Source organism: Vanrija pseudolonga, chromosome 2 (assembly GCF_020906515.1).
Source record: "Vanrija pseudolonga chromosome 2, complete sequence".
In the NCBI taxonomy this organism is placed as follows: Eukaryota; Fungi; Basidiomycota; class Tremellomycetes; order Trichosporonales; family Trichosporonaceae; genus Vanrija; species Vanrija pseudolonga.
Window position 1 is genome coordinate 689,725 of NC_085850.1, and position 15,387 is coordinate 705,111.

At 62.5% G+C, this 15,387-nt stretch overlaps 6 protein-coding genes across 6 annotated transcripts; 4 read left to right on the forward strand and 2 right to left on the reverse strand.

Moving 5' to 3' along the window:
• Window positions 1-82: 82 nt before the first annotated feature.
• On the forward strand, window positions 83-4,788 carry KDM3B (Lysine-specific demethylase 3B; the record flags this gene model as incomplete). Its single annotated transcript, XM_062768533.1, has 10 exons — window positions 83-945; window positions 990-1,313; window positions 1,349-1,432; window positions 1,469-1,640; window positions 1,681-1,922; window positions 1,965-2,642; window positions 2,692-3,449; window positions 3,485-4,047; window positions 4,125-4,140; window positions 4,171-4,788. Exons 1-10 carry the CDS (start codon window positions 300-302, stop codon window positions 4,786-4,788), a joined length of 4,101 nt encoding a protein of 1,366 aa, XP_062624517.1. The 5' UTR covers window positions 83-299.
• Window positions 4,789-5,246: 458 nt separating this feature from the next.
• Window positions 5,247-6,659, forward strand: fabG2_1 (putative oxidoreductase). The gene is made up of 4 exons (XM_062768534.1): window positions 5,247-5,431; window positions 5,488-5,736; window positions 5,871-6,298; window positions 6,449-6,659. Exons 1-4 carry the CDS (start codon window positions 5,364-5,366, stop codon window positions 6,568-6,570), a joined length of 867 nt encoding a protein of 288 aa, XP_062624518.1. The 5' UTR covers window positions 5,247-5,363; the 3' UTR covers window positions 6,571-6,659.
• Window positions 6,660-6,799: 140 nt separating this feature from the next.
• On the forward strand, window positions 6,800-7,760 carry LOC62_02G002034 (uncharacterized protein; the record flags this gene model as incomplete). Its single annotated transcript, XM_062768535.1, has 5 exons — window positions 6,800-6,851; window positions 6,888-6,938; window positions 7,020-7,194; window positions 7,254-7,329; window positions 7,416-7,760. Exons 1-5 carry the CDS (start codon window positions 6,809-6,811, stop codon window positions 7,758-7,760), a joined length of 690 nt encoding a protein of 229 aa, XP_062624519.1. The 5' UTR covers window positions 6,800-6,808.
• Window positions 7,761-7,839: 79 nt separating this feature from the next.
• On the reverse strand, window positions 7,840-9,405 carry LOC62_02G002035 (uncharacterized protein; the record flags this gene model as incomplete). Its single annotated transcript, XM_062768536.1, has 1 exon — window positions 7,840-9,405. One exon carries the CDS (start codon window positions 9,403-9,405, stop codon window positions 7,840-7,842), a length of 1,566 nt encoding a protein of 521 aa, XP_062624520.1.
• A 710-nt stretch (window positions 9,406-10,115) lies between these two features.
• Window positions 10,116-11,636, reverse strand: LOC62_02G002036 (uncharacterized protein; the record flags this gene model as incomplete). Its single annotated transcript, XM_062768537.1, has 1 exon — window positions 10,116-11,636. One exon carries the CDS (start codon window positions 11,634-11,636, stop codon window positions 10,116-10,118), a length of 1,521 nt encoding a protein of 506 aa, XP_062624521.1.
• A 1,648-nt stretch (window positions 11,637-13,284) lies between these two features.
• Slc6a1 (Sodium- and chloride-dependent GABA transporter 1) lies at window positions 13,285-15,352 on the forward strand (the record flags this gene model as incomplete). The annotated part of the gene is made up of 2 exons (XM_062768538.1): window positions 13,285-14,223; window positions 14,270-15,352. 2 exons carry the CDS (start codon window positions 13,285-13,287, stop codon window positions 15,350-15,352), a joined length of 2,022 nt encoding a protein of 673 aa, XP_062624522.1.
• Window positions 15,353-15,387: the final 35 nt, after the last annotated feature.

Genomic DNA, 15,387 nt, shown 5'->3' on the forward strand with positions numbered 1-15,387 from the left:
CACCGTGGGAAAGTTGGATGATTATGATTGCTGTCGGCTGAATACAAAACAGACAGTCGCCTCTTGATCAACTGCCTGTTAACCCACACACACACACACACACACACACCGTTCTACAAGTCTTGCTCTGGCAACGAGGCTCGCGCAACACCGCTGGCACCCGATCACCTAAGAGGGAAACCTTTGGAGCGCCAACGGCCAACGCATAGTCATACCCACACCCACACTGCACGCTAGCTCGACAGGCGCGACACGGGCACCTCGCCACTCAATCTGATCGCCTCGCGCTCTGGCCCCCCATGTCAATGGATATGGAAGAGCCGGCTGCCTCGCGACCAGACGAGGGGCGCGTGTCGCCTCAGCGAGAGGCAACCGATGGTCCTGCTCCTCCCCACCCTGACAATGCTGTACAGCCAGTCACCCCCGAAGGGCAGCTCGGGGTCACCGACGACATGGGCCTCACGGCGAGCAAGCAAGCCGAGCCTGCCGACGAGAGCCAGAACGATGCCGTCTGCGAGCCGTCACCACCACCAGAAGACGATCTTGCCCCCCTACCAAAGGAGTTTGATCCGGACGCTCCCACGCCAGTCATCACGTCTGCACCGCTGCCAGATGATGATCTCGCCATTCGGCGCGAGCCGACCCCCGAGCCGGAGCCAGCGCCGGAAGCTCCGGCAGCCGACGAGCAGACCATCGACGAGCCCATGGATGTGGAAGACGCCGACCCATACCTCCACGACACGTCCCAGCTCGCCAGTGAATATGATCGCGCTGGCATTCTCACCGCCATCGGTACGATTGAGTGGTCGCAAGCGTTGGTGGATGGGGAGGAGGAGGAGGCCATGAACGAGCCCCGTGAGGAGGAGCCGATGAATGAAGCGGAACCGACAATAGAGGAGCCTGTGCAGGAGCAGGACGAGGCTGCTCGCCGCCGATCACCTTCGCGTAAGTCATGGGGAGCCGTGCCAAGCCCAACCTGACCCAACCAGTGTCCCCACTCTCACCACTCTCCGAGCTGCCGTCCGAGTTCATCGAGGAGGTTACTCCGGTACCTGCCCCAGCCCCAGCAGCCGAGTCGTCAAAGGCAGCACAACGCCGGTCTGCCTCTCCAATGAAGCGCTCAAACACAGACAACGGAGTGATCGACCTGACAGGTCCCGAGGACGGCAGATCGAGGCGCAAAGGCAAGGCTCCAGAACGCTTCGGAGGCGGCAGTGCAGACTTTGGCGACCTCGGTGATGACATTGAAGTTGGTCCAAAGGGCAAGAGGGTGTACAAGAAGGCCAAGGGCCTGGATGGGAGGCCTATCAAAAGTGCGTGACGCTGCTCGGCTTGGCTGACGACCAAGGGGAGCCCAAGTCCCGAAAGAGGCTCGACCTGGACCTTGGCATCTCTCGCGATGGAGAACTGCCGCCAGAAAAAGTGGCACCTCGTGAGTACAACCTCTTGACGACCTCTGACACCACAGGCGCTCGAACCCTCACAGACGCCAAGATCAAGGAGATGCTCAAAGGCAAGGACAAGGAGGTTCAGCTGGCACCCTGCATTCGCCCCCGGTACGGACGATGGGGCAAGTGCACGCAGTGTGTTAGCAAGCTCGGTGGCGACTCGTGTCGCTTCAGGTCATATCGCACGTTCCCGTGAGTTGATGCAGAGGATCCTGGAGCTGACTGTTGGAAGGATCGATCCGGCTACTGCCGAAATTCAAGGACCCGGCTTCTTTGAGTCGACCGAGTGGGCTGGTGAAATGACACCGTTACCGCACCACTTCAACACAGAGCTCACCGAAGAACACATGGCCCGAACAGAGAGGACAGTCGCCGCGCCGTTGTTGAATCTCATCACAGACGAGATGCGCCATGTCCTCAAGAATGACCCTTTGCTGCGCGGTGTAGACTCGGCCCTTCACCGTTCTGTCTGTGGTGAGTAGTGGAGTGCCACACGGGATGTACTAACCAATCTAGACTTCTGCGCCTCGACAATCTTTGGAGGTTTCTTCTTCTGCAAGAAATGCGGCCGCGACTATTGCCTGGAGTGCGAACGATTCTTCAGCAGAAGTTCCTTGGAGCTGCGAAACTCTCCGTGGGCTCTATCAGATGCCGCTCGTCCTCGGCTTCAACGGTGCACCCGCAAAAACGACGAAGACCTTCCTAAGGAAAACCATAAGGGCGGCGTGTTCATGCACAGCCGCGAGGACCTGCAGGCCGTTTCGCGCTTCACAGCCAAGGAGATCAAGGACAACTGGCTTGCCCTCATCGACTTTGTCCTCGAACCCCAGAGCGACAAGTTCAGTGTTGAGGAGTGTCTGCTCTCTCTCGGCGTGCAAGAGAGCGAGACGGAGCTGGCTGACGCCGTACGCCAATACTTCGAGTCGGAGAAGACGAAACGCCCCACGGCCGCCCCCGCACCGGCGATCACTAACGAAGAGATCGACAAGCTCTACGAGGCATCACAAGACCTTCCTCGTGTCCCTGACCCCACCGATCTCAAGACACACCCCTTCATCTACATTGACGCGGCCAAGCTCGACAATGACAAGTTTGACGTCCTGTGGTCCCGCGGAGAGCCAATGGTGGCGTATGGGGTCGAGGGGCAGCTCAAGCTTGACTGGTCTCCTGATGGCTTCATCAGGCGTTTTGGCCGTGAGCCATGCTGTGAGTTCGTTACACAATGGCACCGCTGATATTGCAGATGTCCTCGAATGTCAAACAGAAGCCGTCCAGAAGATGACGGTTGGACAGTTCTTCCAGATGTTTAAGGATCGGGCGCTGCGTGAACTGCATGTCGATGACTGGCCGAACCCATCTTCCACGCCGGTGCGAGGGCGTAGCATGGCTGGGACGCTCAGTGGGCCAACATCGGCCGCACCTAGTCGGAGCCGGTCGCCGTCTGTACGTGCACTGAGCCCGGTCAAGCAAGTCGAGGGTGTGAACGGCGTGAACGGGGCACGGGGCAGCTCGGAAGACCGCGCGCGGCAGACATCGCCATTGAAAGAATCGGCAGCGGCGGCCGTGCCCGCGTCCCCGAGGCCACGACAACCGTCACCATTCAAGAATGGCTCCGACAGTCGGGATGTTTTGCCTTCCAAGCCAAACGGCAATGCACCATACAGCAACGGCCGCAGTGCCGAGACAAGAGGCCACACCGGCGGCGCCGACGACGAGGGGGAGAAGTTGAAAGCAGGGACAGAGCCAGAAGTCGTCGTCGTCGAGGAGGCAGCTACACCCGATGTTGTGATCGTCGAGGACACAGCAACACCCGAACCGGCAGAAGAACCCGAGATTGTGCATGTGCCAAGGAGGATTAAGCCAGGGATCTTCAAGCTCAAGGACTGGCCATCCACCGATGACTTCGAGTTCGCCTATCCCGACATGTACGCCGACTTCAACCGAGCATTGCCAGTGCCCGACTTCACGAGACGCGACGGCGTCCTTAACCTCTACTCACATGTAGGTGCAGACGCAGTGTGTAGAGCTCACCTCAGTTCCCCGCCGGTCCGACTCGCCCTGACATCGGCCCGAAGATGTACAACGCTTTCGCTGCGCGTGAGGACGCGGGAGGAATGGGATCGACCCGTCTGCACATGGACGTTGCGGACGCTGTCAACATCATGTTGCACGCAAGCAAGCGGCCAGATGGCACGCCAGGCTGTGCTGTCTGGGACCTTTTCAAAGCCGAGGACGCCGATACGTTGCGCCTGTATCTCAAGGACAAGTTTGCGGATTCCGGTGACAAGACAGGAAAGCCCTCTTTCACGGATCCAATCCACGCACAAATGTTCTACCTTGACGCTGAGATGCGGCAAGAGTTGTTCGACAAGCACGGAGTGACCAGCTTCCGAGTCTACCAGTACCCGGGCCAGGCAGTGTTCATCCCCGCGGGGTGCGCGCACCAAGTGTGCAACCTTGCCGACTGCATCAAGATTGCTCTCGACTTTGTGAGCCCGCACAACACGCACCGTTGCCAACAGCTTGTACGCGACTTTCGCCGGGAGAACTTCCTACGCGCGTGGAAGGACGATGTCTTACAACTGTACAATGTCATGTGGTGAGTGACTGATAACAGATTCTCGCGACTCGGCTGGGCCTCGGCAACTTGTTTTATGCTTACTGACCGCGTCACAGGTACGCTTGGACGAATGTGCGCGAGACGCGACTGCGGCGGGCGCAGGCGGCCGCTGTGGCCGCCTCGGCCCAAGCTGCACGACACGCGCATCTTGCTTCTTTGGCGAACGGGAGCAGCGCGCCGTTTACGCTACGGACGGCCCTGTCGTCGCCCAGCAGCCGCAACCTGCTATCACCGGCGATGAGTAGCGTACGCGATGATCCGGCGCCGCCTTCTCCGCGCGAGCGGGTTGAAAATGAGACTGGGTCGGGTATCGGCTCAGCGGGGCGGCGCAGTGGACAAAGTTCGCCGGCGCCACGCGATGGGGCTCCCGATTCGGCGGCACCGGCCGCGACCACGACGGGCCGGGCGGGCACTGAGCCGGCCGGTGATATGGACGTGGACGCGGTGGCCCAGTCGCCCAAGCAGATACTTACCGACAAGCTGTTCGACGCTGCCCTGGCCAGGGAGCCGATAGCACCTGCTCTTGATCTCGACCCCGGCAAGAGAAGCTCGCCCCCGCCGCCGCCACCGGAGCCGTCGCCGCCTCCTCGGCAGCAGCCGGGCGCATCCCGGGAGAAGCCCAAGCTGAGTCAAGTGATCCAGCGGGGCCATGTGCCCATGGATCTGGCGTACAGCGCCATGTCCCGAGACTTGGGGTCTGGTGCGGACGAGTTGCCGTAGGGGTCTGGCCCTTGTCAGATGCAATTAGCTTGTATGTGTGCATGATAAGCGGTGTGGGTATTTGGCGATCTAGTCGAGTGAGGGTGAGGGCGGGAGAGTGCCGGTGGCCGGTGGATCGTTACGGAGGTGGTGCCGAGTGCCTAAACAGTGGACAGTCATCGGGCGAGCTGGGTCATGTTGTAATCTGGAGTGGGCAGTTGTCGCGATAAGCGATGATGCCAAGGAGTAAGTAGCAAGCCAGGCCAGGCCGACGGCAGCGTGTCGGCTAAGCCCTGGCAGGCTGCAGCCATTATTTTGTAATTGGAATTCTAAGTGCCCACGTGCCCAGCGACTAATCGGCCCCGCCCCGCTCACTGCTCACTGCTATCGCTTGTCGCTCGGTCTCATTGGACTTTCTGCCAAATCCCGGGCACGGCGCCACCCACCGTCGACCGACAGACGCACCACGCAGCCAGCACCACACCCCTCGCGACTACTTAAGCGCGCCGACACACCCCTCCCTTCCTTTCTCAACACGCACTCCACTCCTCAGCCCACCCAGCCTACCCAGCACCACCCCCACAACAACAAACACAATGGCCGCCGCTCCCCCCGCCCGCCTCCGCCTCGCCAACAAGGTCGCCGTCGTCACTGGTGCCGGCTCGTGAGTTCGCGATGGCGATAGCAGACGGGGCTTCAGCGCGCTAACACACGCCCCAGCGGTATCGGCCTCGAGACCTCGCTCCAGTTCGCCGCTGAGGGCGCCCTCGTTGTCCTCTCGGACGTGAACGAGGAGGCCGTCAAGAAGGCCGCCGCCCGCGTCGCCGAGCAGTTCCCCTCGTCGCAGGCTTTCGCCCTCAAGGCCGACGTCGGCAAGGAGGAGGACGTCAAGGCGCTTATCGAGGCTGCTGTTGAGAAGTTTGGCCGCCTCGACGTCCTCTTCAACAACGCTGGTATCATGCACCCCAAGTGAGTTGAGCGAGCGGCTGAGAGGTCGCGAGCTGCGGGGGGGATGGATGAGGGCGATCAAACAGCTATCAAGCCCACTCCAACCGCCCCAGCTCTACCGCTGCGCTCCCATGTTCGTGCGCTCACACTCCCAGGGACGACGACGCCGTCAACACCGACGAGAAGATCTGGGACCTCACCAACCAGATCAACGTCAAGGGCGTGTGGTACGGCTGCAAGCACGGTGTCATCGCCATGCGCAAGAACAAGGCCGACCCCGCCAAGGGCCTCGGCATCGGCGGCTCGATCATCAACGTCGCGTCGTTCGTCGCCAAGCTTGGCGCCGCTACCCCCCAGCTCGCGTACACTGCCTCCAAGGGTGCTGTCCTCGCGCTCACCCGCGAGCTCGCCATGATCCACGCCCGTGAGGCCATCCGCTTCAACGCCCTCTGCCCCGGCCCCATCCGCACCCCCCTCCTCATGGACTACCTCAACACCCCCGAGAAGCTCAACCGCCGCCTCGTCCACTGCCCCATGGGCCGCTTCGGCGAGCCCGTCGAGCAGGCCAAGGCTGTTGTTTTCCGTGAGTCGGCGCAGTCTGGCGCGATAGCGAAAGAGAAGCAGCACGCGTTGTCACCGCCGTCACGGGGTACTGCCCCTGACGCGACGTCGCTGTCTCGACGCTTCCATCGCGCATTGACCCACCCACTGGTCTCCCGCTAACACGTCCCAGTTGCTTCCGACGACTCGTCGTTCGTCAACGGCACCGACTTCCTCGTCGACGGTGGTCTCGCCGCGTGCTACGTCACCGCCGAGGGCGAGTACCAGGGCGCCATCCCCAAGGGCCTTGCCTAAGCGTGGAAAAGCTGGCGGTGATCTGCACGCACGCGCCATGTTTGTATTGCATTATAGTTTGGTCCTTCATGTCAGAGATACAAGTCGAGCTTGAGCTGCAGCGTGTCTTCGGAAATTTCAAATGTCAACAACCGGGAGATCGGTTGTCGGCGGCAGCCGGGCCGAAGGGCGCGTCGGTTATGACAATCTTGGCACTGAGTCGTCGGCTGGCAGCTTCACAACCACTCCATCCACCACCATGCCAGTGACAGTAAAGACAGTGACAGGAGCGACCGTTACGCGTGAGTGGCGCCGTCGCGAGCACGACTGACAGCCAGCGGAGGAGCGCACATCAGCCAAGCGCGTGCTCGTCGAGTCGTTTCTGAGCAGTGCGTGCGGTGCGGGGGTGGAGGCGGGTGGAGCCAGCTGACCCCGATATCACTCCTTGCCGTCCTTGCCCCGCTACATAGACCCCGAACACATGGCGCTCTGGGCCCACTCATCAGCGGCCAACACGGCCCTCAACGAGCGATACATCGACTACGCCCTGGACGCGGGGCACGAGCTCGCGCTTGCGCAGGTCGACGATGGCGCGGTCGCAGGCGTCGCGATCTGGGTGCGGCCCGGGGAGGACTTCATGCCAGAGTGAGTGGGTCGCGGGCCTGCTGTCGACCCCACCACCAGCTCACACCGACGCCGCACAGAGGCCAGCGCCCGATCATCTTCAAGGATGCGCTCGACGCCTTGCCTGCGGGGCACAAGGCCTTCTTCCTAAACGACGTGAGTGGTGACATAGCCGCGCTTAGCCGCCGGGGCGTAAGCGCTAGCCGCGTTCGTGGCATGTGCTGGCTCGCTCACACTCGCAGCTGTGGCCCGTCTCCGGGGACATGGTCGAGTCCGTCCTCCCAAACGCAGAGCACGAGTGGTGGTACCTCCCCATGATTGGTGTGTCGCCCTCCGCGCAAGGCAAAGGCGTGGGCAAGGCGCTGCTGGGCGCCAAAGTCGCCCAAGTGGCGGCCACCACGGGCGGCACACCAGCCCGCGGACCGCGCGCGATCGCGCTCTACACCGAGTCGCCGGGCAACATTGCCTTCTATAACAAGCTTGGATTTGCCCTCCGCGCGCACCAGAAGTACGACCTGCCCAGCGGCGAGGTGTGGGAGAACATGTTTCTGTCGTACCCTGCTGATGCGGCCGTCGGCGCCGCCTAGACGACCGGTACACATGCATACTGTAGATTACACGACTGACTGTCCTTAACTTGCTTCTAACGCCTAACGCCCGCCTCTCCTAGAACGCCGGGATGTCCTCGACCCAGTGCACCGAGTTGATGACGAGACTGAACGCACGGAAGCTCAACACCACCTCGGGCTTGGTGCCCCACACGCCGCTGCCCGTGTTGTCCTTCCAGTAGTCGGGGTTGACCTGCCACGGGTTGATGAGCGTCACGTGGCCCGCAGCCCACCCTTTCGCGGGGTCGGTGCTGCGCGTCTTGTCGATGGCATACGCGTGGTTGCCGACGAGCTGGACGAGCGTGCTGCGCCCGTTGGTAACTTGGTCAAAGTCGATGACGGTGTACGTCTTGTGGTTCTGCGGCGTCTGGTCGCCGACGTACACGACCGGCGCGCCCGCCTTGGGGAGGATGATGGTGCCCGTCGCGTCCTTGCTTCCCAGGTAACCGATGCTGTCGATCGGCACGGTGCCGATGACGCACGGCGTGTCGCTCTGCAGGCAGCGGAAGGCGGCGAACAGCAGCCCGGCGTCGTAGCCCGGGTTCTGGCGGTACACGTCCTTCGGGGTGCCGCCGACCACGGCGGCCATGACGTTCTCGGCGCGCACGCCCACGAGGCCAGAGTATCCTGTCCCCTTGGCGCCCTTTGCCGTCGAGCTGCGCAGCTCGTCGCGGTAGTCGAGCCACTTGGCGAACGCCTTCTCGAACAGCGGCATGAAGAAGATGGGCGTGGGCGGGTAGCTGCCGTCTGCTGCGGGCTTGGCCGCGTCCTTGACGGGCTGGTAGCCCAGGTAGTCCCAGCACCGGGTGTTCGCGTTCGACAGCTTGGGGAGCGAGTCGTCGACGATCACAATGTCGGTTTTGCCTCCCGAACGGAAGCTGAACGCGATCGTCTTGTCGCCTGCATTCGGGCGGTCGAACATCTTGACGACGCTCCGCTTCAAGTGCTTCAGGTAGCCAGAGGTCACGAGCGCCATGATGCCCGCGCCCATCCCGCAGTCGCCAATACCGCCCTGCTGCACGTCGGCCGGAACGAGGTTGACGTAGTCTTCGAGCGCCCACAGCTCGCCGAGGGCCGTGGTCCCGCCGCCGCCGAGCACGTTGGAGAAGGTGTACTCGCACTTCTTGGCAGGATCAGCGTCCGGCACGGGCAGGCCCGGCTGGCTCCCCTGCGAGATCATGGCCTGGTAGTAGTCGGTGCTGGTCAGGCCGAAGCCCTGCACGGGCGGGGTGCCGACGCCCGGCGCGTCCTCGTTCGTGCCGGCGACGGGCAGTGTGACTTGCTCTGGAGGCGGTGGGGGCGGGGACGCCGATGTCGACTCCGATGCAGGCAGCGCCGACGGCGACGCTGCAGCCGTCTCCTGGGCGGTCAGGTTGCCCCCAATGTCCGCCACGTTCGCATTCCCCGACCCGCTGCCGGCGTCCGCGGCGACCTTGACCCGTAGAGGGATGAAGCCACCGCCGTCGTGCGCGTTCGCGAGCGCATAGTCGTACAGGCTCCCAGCGCCGGGTGACTGGCGCTTGTGGACCTCGGCGATGGAGAGCGGAGGGGGCGAGGGTGCGCCCAGCGCGGTCGCGAGGAGCGCAAGGGCGATAGCTGGGAGGTTCGTGGAGCTGGGGCGCATTGTGTCTGGTCGGGTGGGTTAGACTTGAGCAGCAGGGGAATATGTATTGGGTCTCAACGCTGGCCATGGGAAAGGGAGATTCCCCAGCCAGGCAAACACTCCCTGCTCACACTGCGTGCACTCCTCGCAAACGCTCATGGCAATGCACCCCGGTACACTGCCGGTGTCCCTCGCATCAGTGTCGAAGCGAACAAGTGAGTCACTGTGAGCGCCGCCGCCGCGCTGCTGCAGTTGCCCAATCGTTCGTTCTCATTACATACGTTTGTGGCGCCAGATCTGGCGGGGCGGAAAGGACAATCGAGATCGTTTGGGATCTGCCAAGACCACCATGGGCAGGCTTGGCACGCGCATATTTACACTCTCTGTGACGTGTTGATCATGCATTCCGGCTAGTGTCGATGTGCACAGGACTAGGTGGGGGCTGGGCTCGGCGACTGCTGCTGCTGCGGTGCTGTTTGGGGCGTGGTGCGTGGGCGTGGCGGACATCATCGCCACAGGAGTGGACCTGCTGTAGTTGCCTCGAACCTGTTGTAGGTGTGCGGTTGTTGCGTTGTCGCCTTACGCCCTCCAGCGTCACGTTTTGTCTGCTTCCCAGTAGTTCCCCCAGCCGAGCTCAACACATGCATGGCCTACGAAAACGAACTGACTACACGTATGACCTACGACTACGAACTGACTGTCCTCCAGCTTGCTTCTAATAAACTGCACTACTACGTATCCGGCATGCCATCGACCCAGAACACGGAGTCGATGACGAGCTGCAGCGCGCGCAAGCTGATCACTATCTCGGCTTTGCTATCTGGAATTCCCGCACCCCTGGAATCGTCCCACAAGTCGGGGTTGATGCCCCACGGGTTGATGAGCGTAACCCGCCCCGCGGCTACCCCCTTGACCGGGTCGGTACTTCTGCTCGCATCGATCGCGTATGCGTGGTTGCCGACCAGCTGGACGATGGTGACGGACCCGTCGTGGACTTGGTCAAAGTCGACGACGGTGTACGCCACCGTGTTCTGCGGCTGCTGGTCCGCGACGTACACGACTGCGGGGCCCAGCTCGGGTTGGACAATCGTCCCCGCCTCATCCTTACTGCCCAGCACGCTGAGATTTTCGATCGATGCTGTACCAATGACACATGGCGTCGGGGTGGTGAGGCACAGACTCAAGGCGTTCATCAGGCCCTGGTCGTACCCCGGAGTCTGGCGCCCTACACCCTTTGGAGTGTGACCCAGCACGGCGGCCATGACCTGGTCCGGACCCACCCCCTCCAGGCCCGAGTACCCTACCCCTGGGCTGCGCGGCCAGCTACCCGACTCGGAGCGTCGGTAGTCGAGCCACTTTGCGAAGGCTTTCTCGAAAAGTGGCATGAAGATAGTGGGCGACGTGCCGGCGCCGCCGTCATAGGCAGGCTGGTAGCCCAGGTAGGGCCAGCACTTGTCCCGGGCGCCCTCCGTCCGCTTGGGGAGTGCGTCGTCCACGAACACGAGGTCGGTCGTGTTCCCATTTTGAAACTTGAACAAGATGGAGCTGCCGACCTGATCGTCCTCCGGGAGGTCATGCGGGTCGTAAACGCTTTGCCTGATATTCTGGTGACATCCAGCGGTAAGGAGCGCGAGGATGGCGGCACCCATCCCACAGTCGCCAATACCGCCCTGTTGCACGTCGGCAAGCACGAGGTTGTAGTTCTCTGTGCCGGCCCACAGCTGGGCGAGGGGCGTGCTCCCATCCAGGCCGAGCATCTTGACGTACTCGTACTTGCACCCATCGTGCGCGTCGGTGTCGGTGCTGGGCACGGGCAGGTGCGGCCGCATGTGCGGGTTCACCATGAGCCTGTGGTAGTCGGGCGGCGTGGTGGTGAGTGTGAGCAGGGGCGGGAGACCGACGCCCGGCGCGTGCACGTTCGTGCCGGCGATGGGAGGCTTGCTCTTGCCGGGGGTGTCGGCACTGGAGGAAGGAGGCGCCGACGGCAGCGCACGGTGCGCTGTCAAGTTGCCGGCAATGTCGTTGACGTTCGTGTTGCCCGACCCGCTGCCGCCGTCGGCGGGGAGCTTGACCCGCATCGGGATGAAGCCGCCCCCGTCGTGGCCGTTCGCCAATGCATAGGCGTACAGACTGCCCGCACCGGGCGCCTGGCGCTTGTGCAGCTCGGCGATGGACAGGCACGGGGGCGAGGGTGCGCCGAGGGCCGTCACGGCGAGCGCGAGGCCGAGGAGGGTGGCGGCGCTGGGCCTCATGGTTTGTGTGCTGGTGGGGAAAGAGGTGGCGACGGCGAGGGGAATAAGTAGAAGACCAGTCCCCACTCATCACGGTGAGAACACTTGCCTCACCACACCCTGCGGAGCACTGCCTGCGCAGCTCGGACCCGCGGTGGTGAAGCAGGCAAGGGCCAAGAGTGAGCTTGTCCCGCTGCATTTCGAAGCTCTTGCTACGTTTGTGGCGCTCGGATCTGGCAACGAGGAAAGGACAGTCGAGATCGTTGGGAGCAGCAACAGCGGGCATGTCCGCTTGGCACGCGCCCCTATTTCCTGTCCTGGGGATACATCACCTCTCACGCTACGAGCGCAGGAGGAAAGGGGGAAGGAGGTTGCTTGTGCTCATCGAGTGCTTCCTGCGGTGCAAGTGGAGGCATGGCGGGCATCGCCACACGCCTGCACGAGCTTCCGCCTCGAACCCTTGCACGGTTCGCGGTTCCTCCTTTGTAAACCTGCTCTGCTCATTCTGCTCACACCGATCCTTCGCTGGACTTGTGGAGGGAAAGGATATTGGAAGAGCCTTGCTGCCATGCGATAATGGCTGTGGGGCATGCTGTGGCATGTCATGTCCCAGTGCCACATTCGAGCTGGGTCGGTGAGTGTGCCCAGCGGTGCTGTGGCGGCATGGCAGCATCGCCGCTGACGGCACGAGGGCGAGCCCTCGCACCGTTCGCGGTTCCTCGTCTGTCAAATTACTCTGCTGCTTCCTACTAGTATGAAAAGGGGTTGCTATAGTGTCCTTTGTAAACATTATTATGGCTGTGCCACTTCAAACGCCTCTGCCCGTGCCTCATAACGAAGCAGACGCTCCAAGCGTAACGCCACAACCCGGCCGTCAATTCCGATAGATAGAAGCCGGAGATCATGACGAACTTGATGCCGGATGACAGCCGAGCGTCTTGGTTACGGCTTACGGCCTGGCCATGCTTGCTCCACCCGTCTCTGCGTCAGTGTCGCGCTGGTGGCGGTGGGTGTACCCGCTTTGGAGGCCGGCATCGAGGTACTCACTTCTCGTCATTCTCCACTCCACCTCGTCACTATCTCCGGCCGTCACCATCTGCATTCGGCGCTCCCTCTCTCCTGGTGAAGCTTTCGCTCACGCAAATGGCCGAAAACCGGCCCACCAGACACGATACGAAGCTCGAAGCACCAAGCACCACCAGCAGACCTTATCCAGCCCCGCCACTAACCTGCCCACACTGCTCCACCTTGGCGCCACCTATCTGACGTGTGCCAAGTGTTCCTGTGTTTCTTCAACAACACTTGCTCTGCTCTCCCTCCGGCGTCGCGTTTCGTCTGCTGCGGACCACCTCCTCGGGTACAGGGGGAACCACCGCGACACCCAATCGGACAGGGGGGAAACGGGGCCATGGCGTGCTAATCTCGGCGAGCAGTGTCGCTACGTCGCACGGCTGAAACGAGGTGGGGCCGGAGGGAGTGAGCACAGGTGCCGACCGAGCACTGGTGCTGCTGAAGGTTTGCCTTGGTGCGATGTCAACCAAGGCAGAGTCACCTCGTGTGCGTGCGCTACTTATCCAGCTGTGCTGCGCTCTCTCTCTGCGTTGTTGCACTTACCGCGGGCGACTTATCGACCGCACCCAGCCACCTACTCACCCACCCCTCCCCCACCATGCCGCTTCCCCGGTTCCTCCGGCGCGTGATCGACATCATCGCGCCGCCGCCCAACAAGTCGAGCGACGGGCGCGACCAGTGGCCGTCGCGCGCGGCCTTCCTGCTGGCCGCGATGGGCGGGTGTGCGGGGCAGGGCAACCTGCTGCGGTACCCGTCGGTCGTGTACAACAACTACGGACTGCAGTGGTTCATCCCGTACCTGCTCGCGGTCACGCTCATCGCCATCCCGACGCTCATCCTCGAGATCGCCATCGGGCAGGCGTACCGCGGCGGCACGGTCATCGCGTTCAACAACATCAACCGCCGGCTCAAGGGCATCGGCATGGGCCCTGTGATTGTCAGCTTCATCGTCACGCAGTACTTTACCGTCAACCTCGCGTGGATCATGATCTACTTCCGCAACTCGTTCCGCTCCCCCCTGCCGTGGGAGGGGCGCATCGACGAGTTCTACCACGACGACGTGCTCGCCAACCCCGACCCGATCCTGGGGTCGCTGTCGGCCAACGGCAAGTCGGTGCTAGCCTACACCAAGTATCCTGATCTCAAGCTGCTCGGCGAGACAGTCGGGTGGAGCGCGTTCGTGTGGCTGCTTATCTGGGTGTCGATCGTCCGCGGCGTAGGGCTCACAGGCCGCGTGGTATACTTCACCATGGGCCTGCCGATCGTCACGACCATCATCTTTGTCGGCCGCTCCCTCAGCCTGCCCAACGCCGGCGCCGGCGTGCGGCTGCTCTGGGCGACGTGGCGCGGCAGCCAGCTGGCCAGCGGCACAGTGTGGCAGACGGCCGTGGGCCAGGTCTTCTTCTCGACCGGCATCGGATTCGGCTACTTCACCTCGTATGCCAGCTACAACCAGAAGCACTCGAACGCCGTCATGGACGCGGTGCTCATCTGCGCGAGCAACGTCGTGTTTGAGAACTTTGCGGCGTTCGCAGTGGTAAGTGACAACAGCCACTCGTGAGCACAACTAACCCCCACCACAGTTCGGCGTAGTGGGCTACCTCCGCCGCTGGCCAACCGACGGCGTGCGCCTTGGCGCCTTTGTCGTCGGCTTCCTCACGCTCCCGCAGGCGGTGCTTGAGATGCCCGGCGCAAACTTCTGGGCCGTGCTGCTCTTCTTCACGCTCATCGTGCTGGGCTTCTCGTCGGCGTTCGTCATGCTCGATGTGCCGGCCACCGTCATCGTCGACTCGGGCCTCAAGCTCTCGCGACCCGTCGTCGTGACGGTCCTCACGCTCGTCTCGTTCCTCATGTGCCTGCCCTACTGCACCCAGTTCGGGTACTACCTGCTTGATGGCGTCGACCGGTGGATGAACAACGTCGTCCTCATCGCCGTCGTGTGGGGCGAGGTCGTGTGCTCCACCACCGTGTACCGCTGGTCCGACGTCGTCGAGCAGGTCGGCATGCCGTCGTTTATCGTGTACAATGTCGGCTTCTTCGGCGGCCAGCTGTTTGGCGTGTCGCTCGCGCACGGCATCAACAACCCCGGCGCTGGGTGCGGTGCCGGGTTTGGGTTCTATGCCCTCTGTACCGTCATCGCGACGATCATGGCACGCACGCCCAGCTCGCCAGCCCCGCCACCGTGGAACAGGCCGTACATCGAGCGCTTCTGGTACCTCGCCTTCTACTCTGGCAACCAGCTCCGCCGCGACCTCAACGTCATCGTCGGCCAGGGCCGCAACTGGCGCATCCCCTTCTTCATGCCCTTCCTCCTGCGCTACGTCTCGTCGCCCGTCCTCGCCATCATCTTCTCCTTTGCCTTCCCAGAGTTGCACTCGCTCCGCTACGACCCCATGATGATCGCCGGCTTCATCATCTCGATGCTTACCGTCACTGTCATGCTGCTGGGCTTCGTCATGCCTCGCTACTTTGACATCTTCGTCCCGCCCCACCGCCGCCTCGAGGGTACCGAGAAGACGACGGCCAACGAGCTCAAGCCAGAGCCCACAATCCACTTTGACGACGACGACCGTGTCAGCACGAGTGGCGACACGGTCATCAGCGCGGAGCGTGGCGCTGCCACCACCCCGAAGGTCGAGGAAGAGAAGAAGGAAACGTTGCCATAGACTTAGATAATGTACACGATTCGGCTCATGTCCCA

Excerpts from the sequence above, each read along its gene's own strand:
- fabG2_1 (XM_062768534.1), top strand. The coding sequence starts at position 5,364 with ATGGCCGCCGCTCCCCCCGCCCGCCTCCGCCTCGCCAACAAGGTCGCC. Across the intron at positions 5,432-5,487 it reads GTCGTCACTGGTGCCGGCTC|CGGTATCGGCCTCGAGACCT; the intron begins GTGAGTTCGCGA and ends CACACGCCCCAG. Across the intron at positions 5,737-5,870 it reads GCTGGTATCATGCACCCCAA|GGACGACGACGCCGTCAACA; the intron begins GTGAGTTGAGCG and ends TCACACTCCCAG.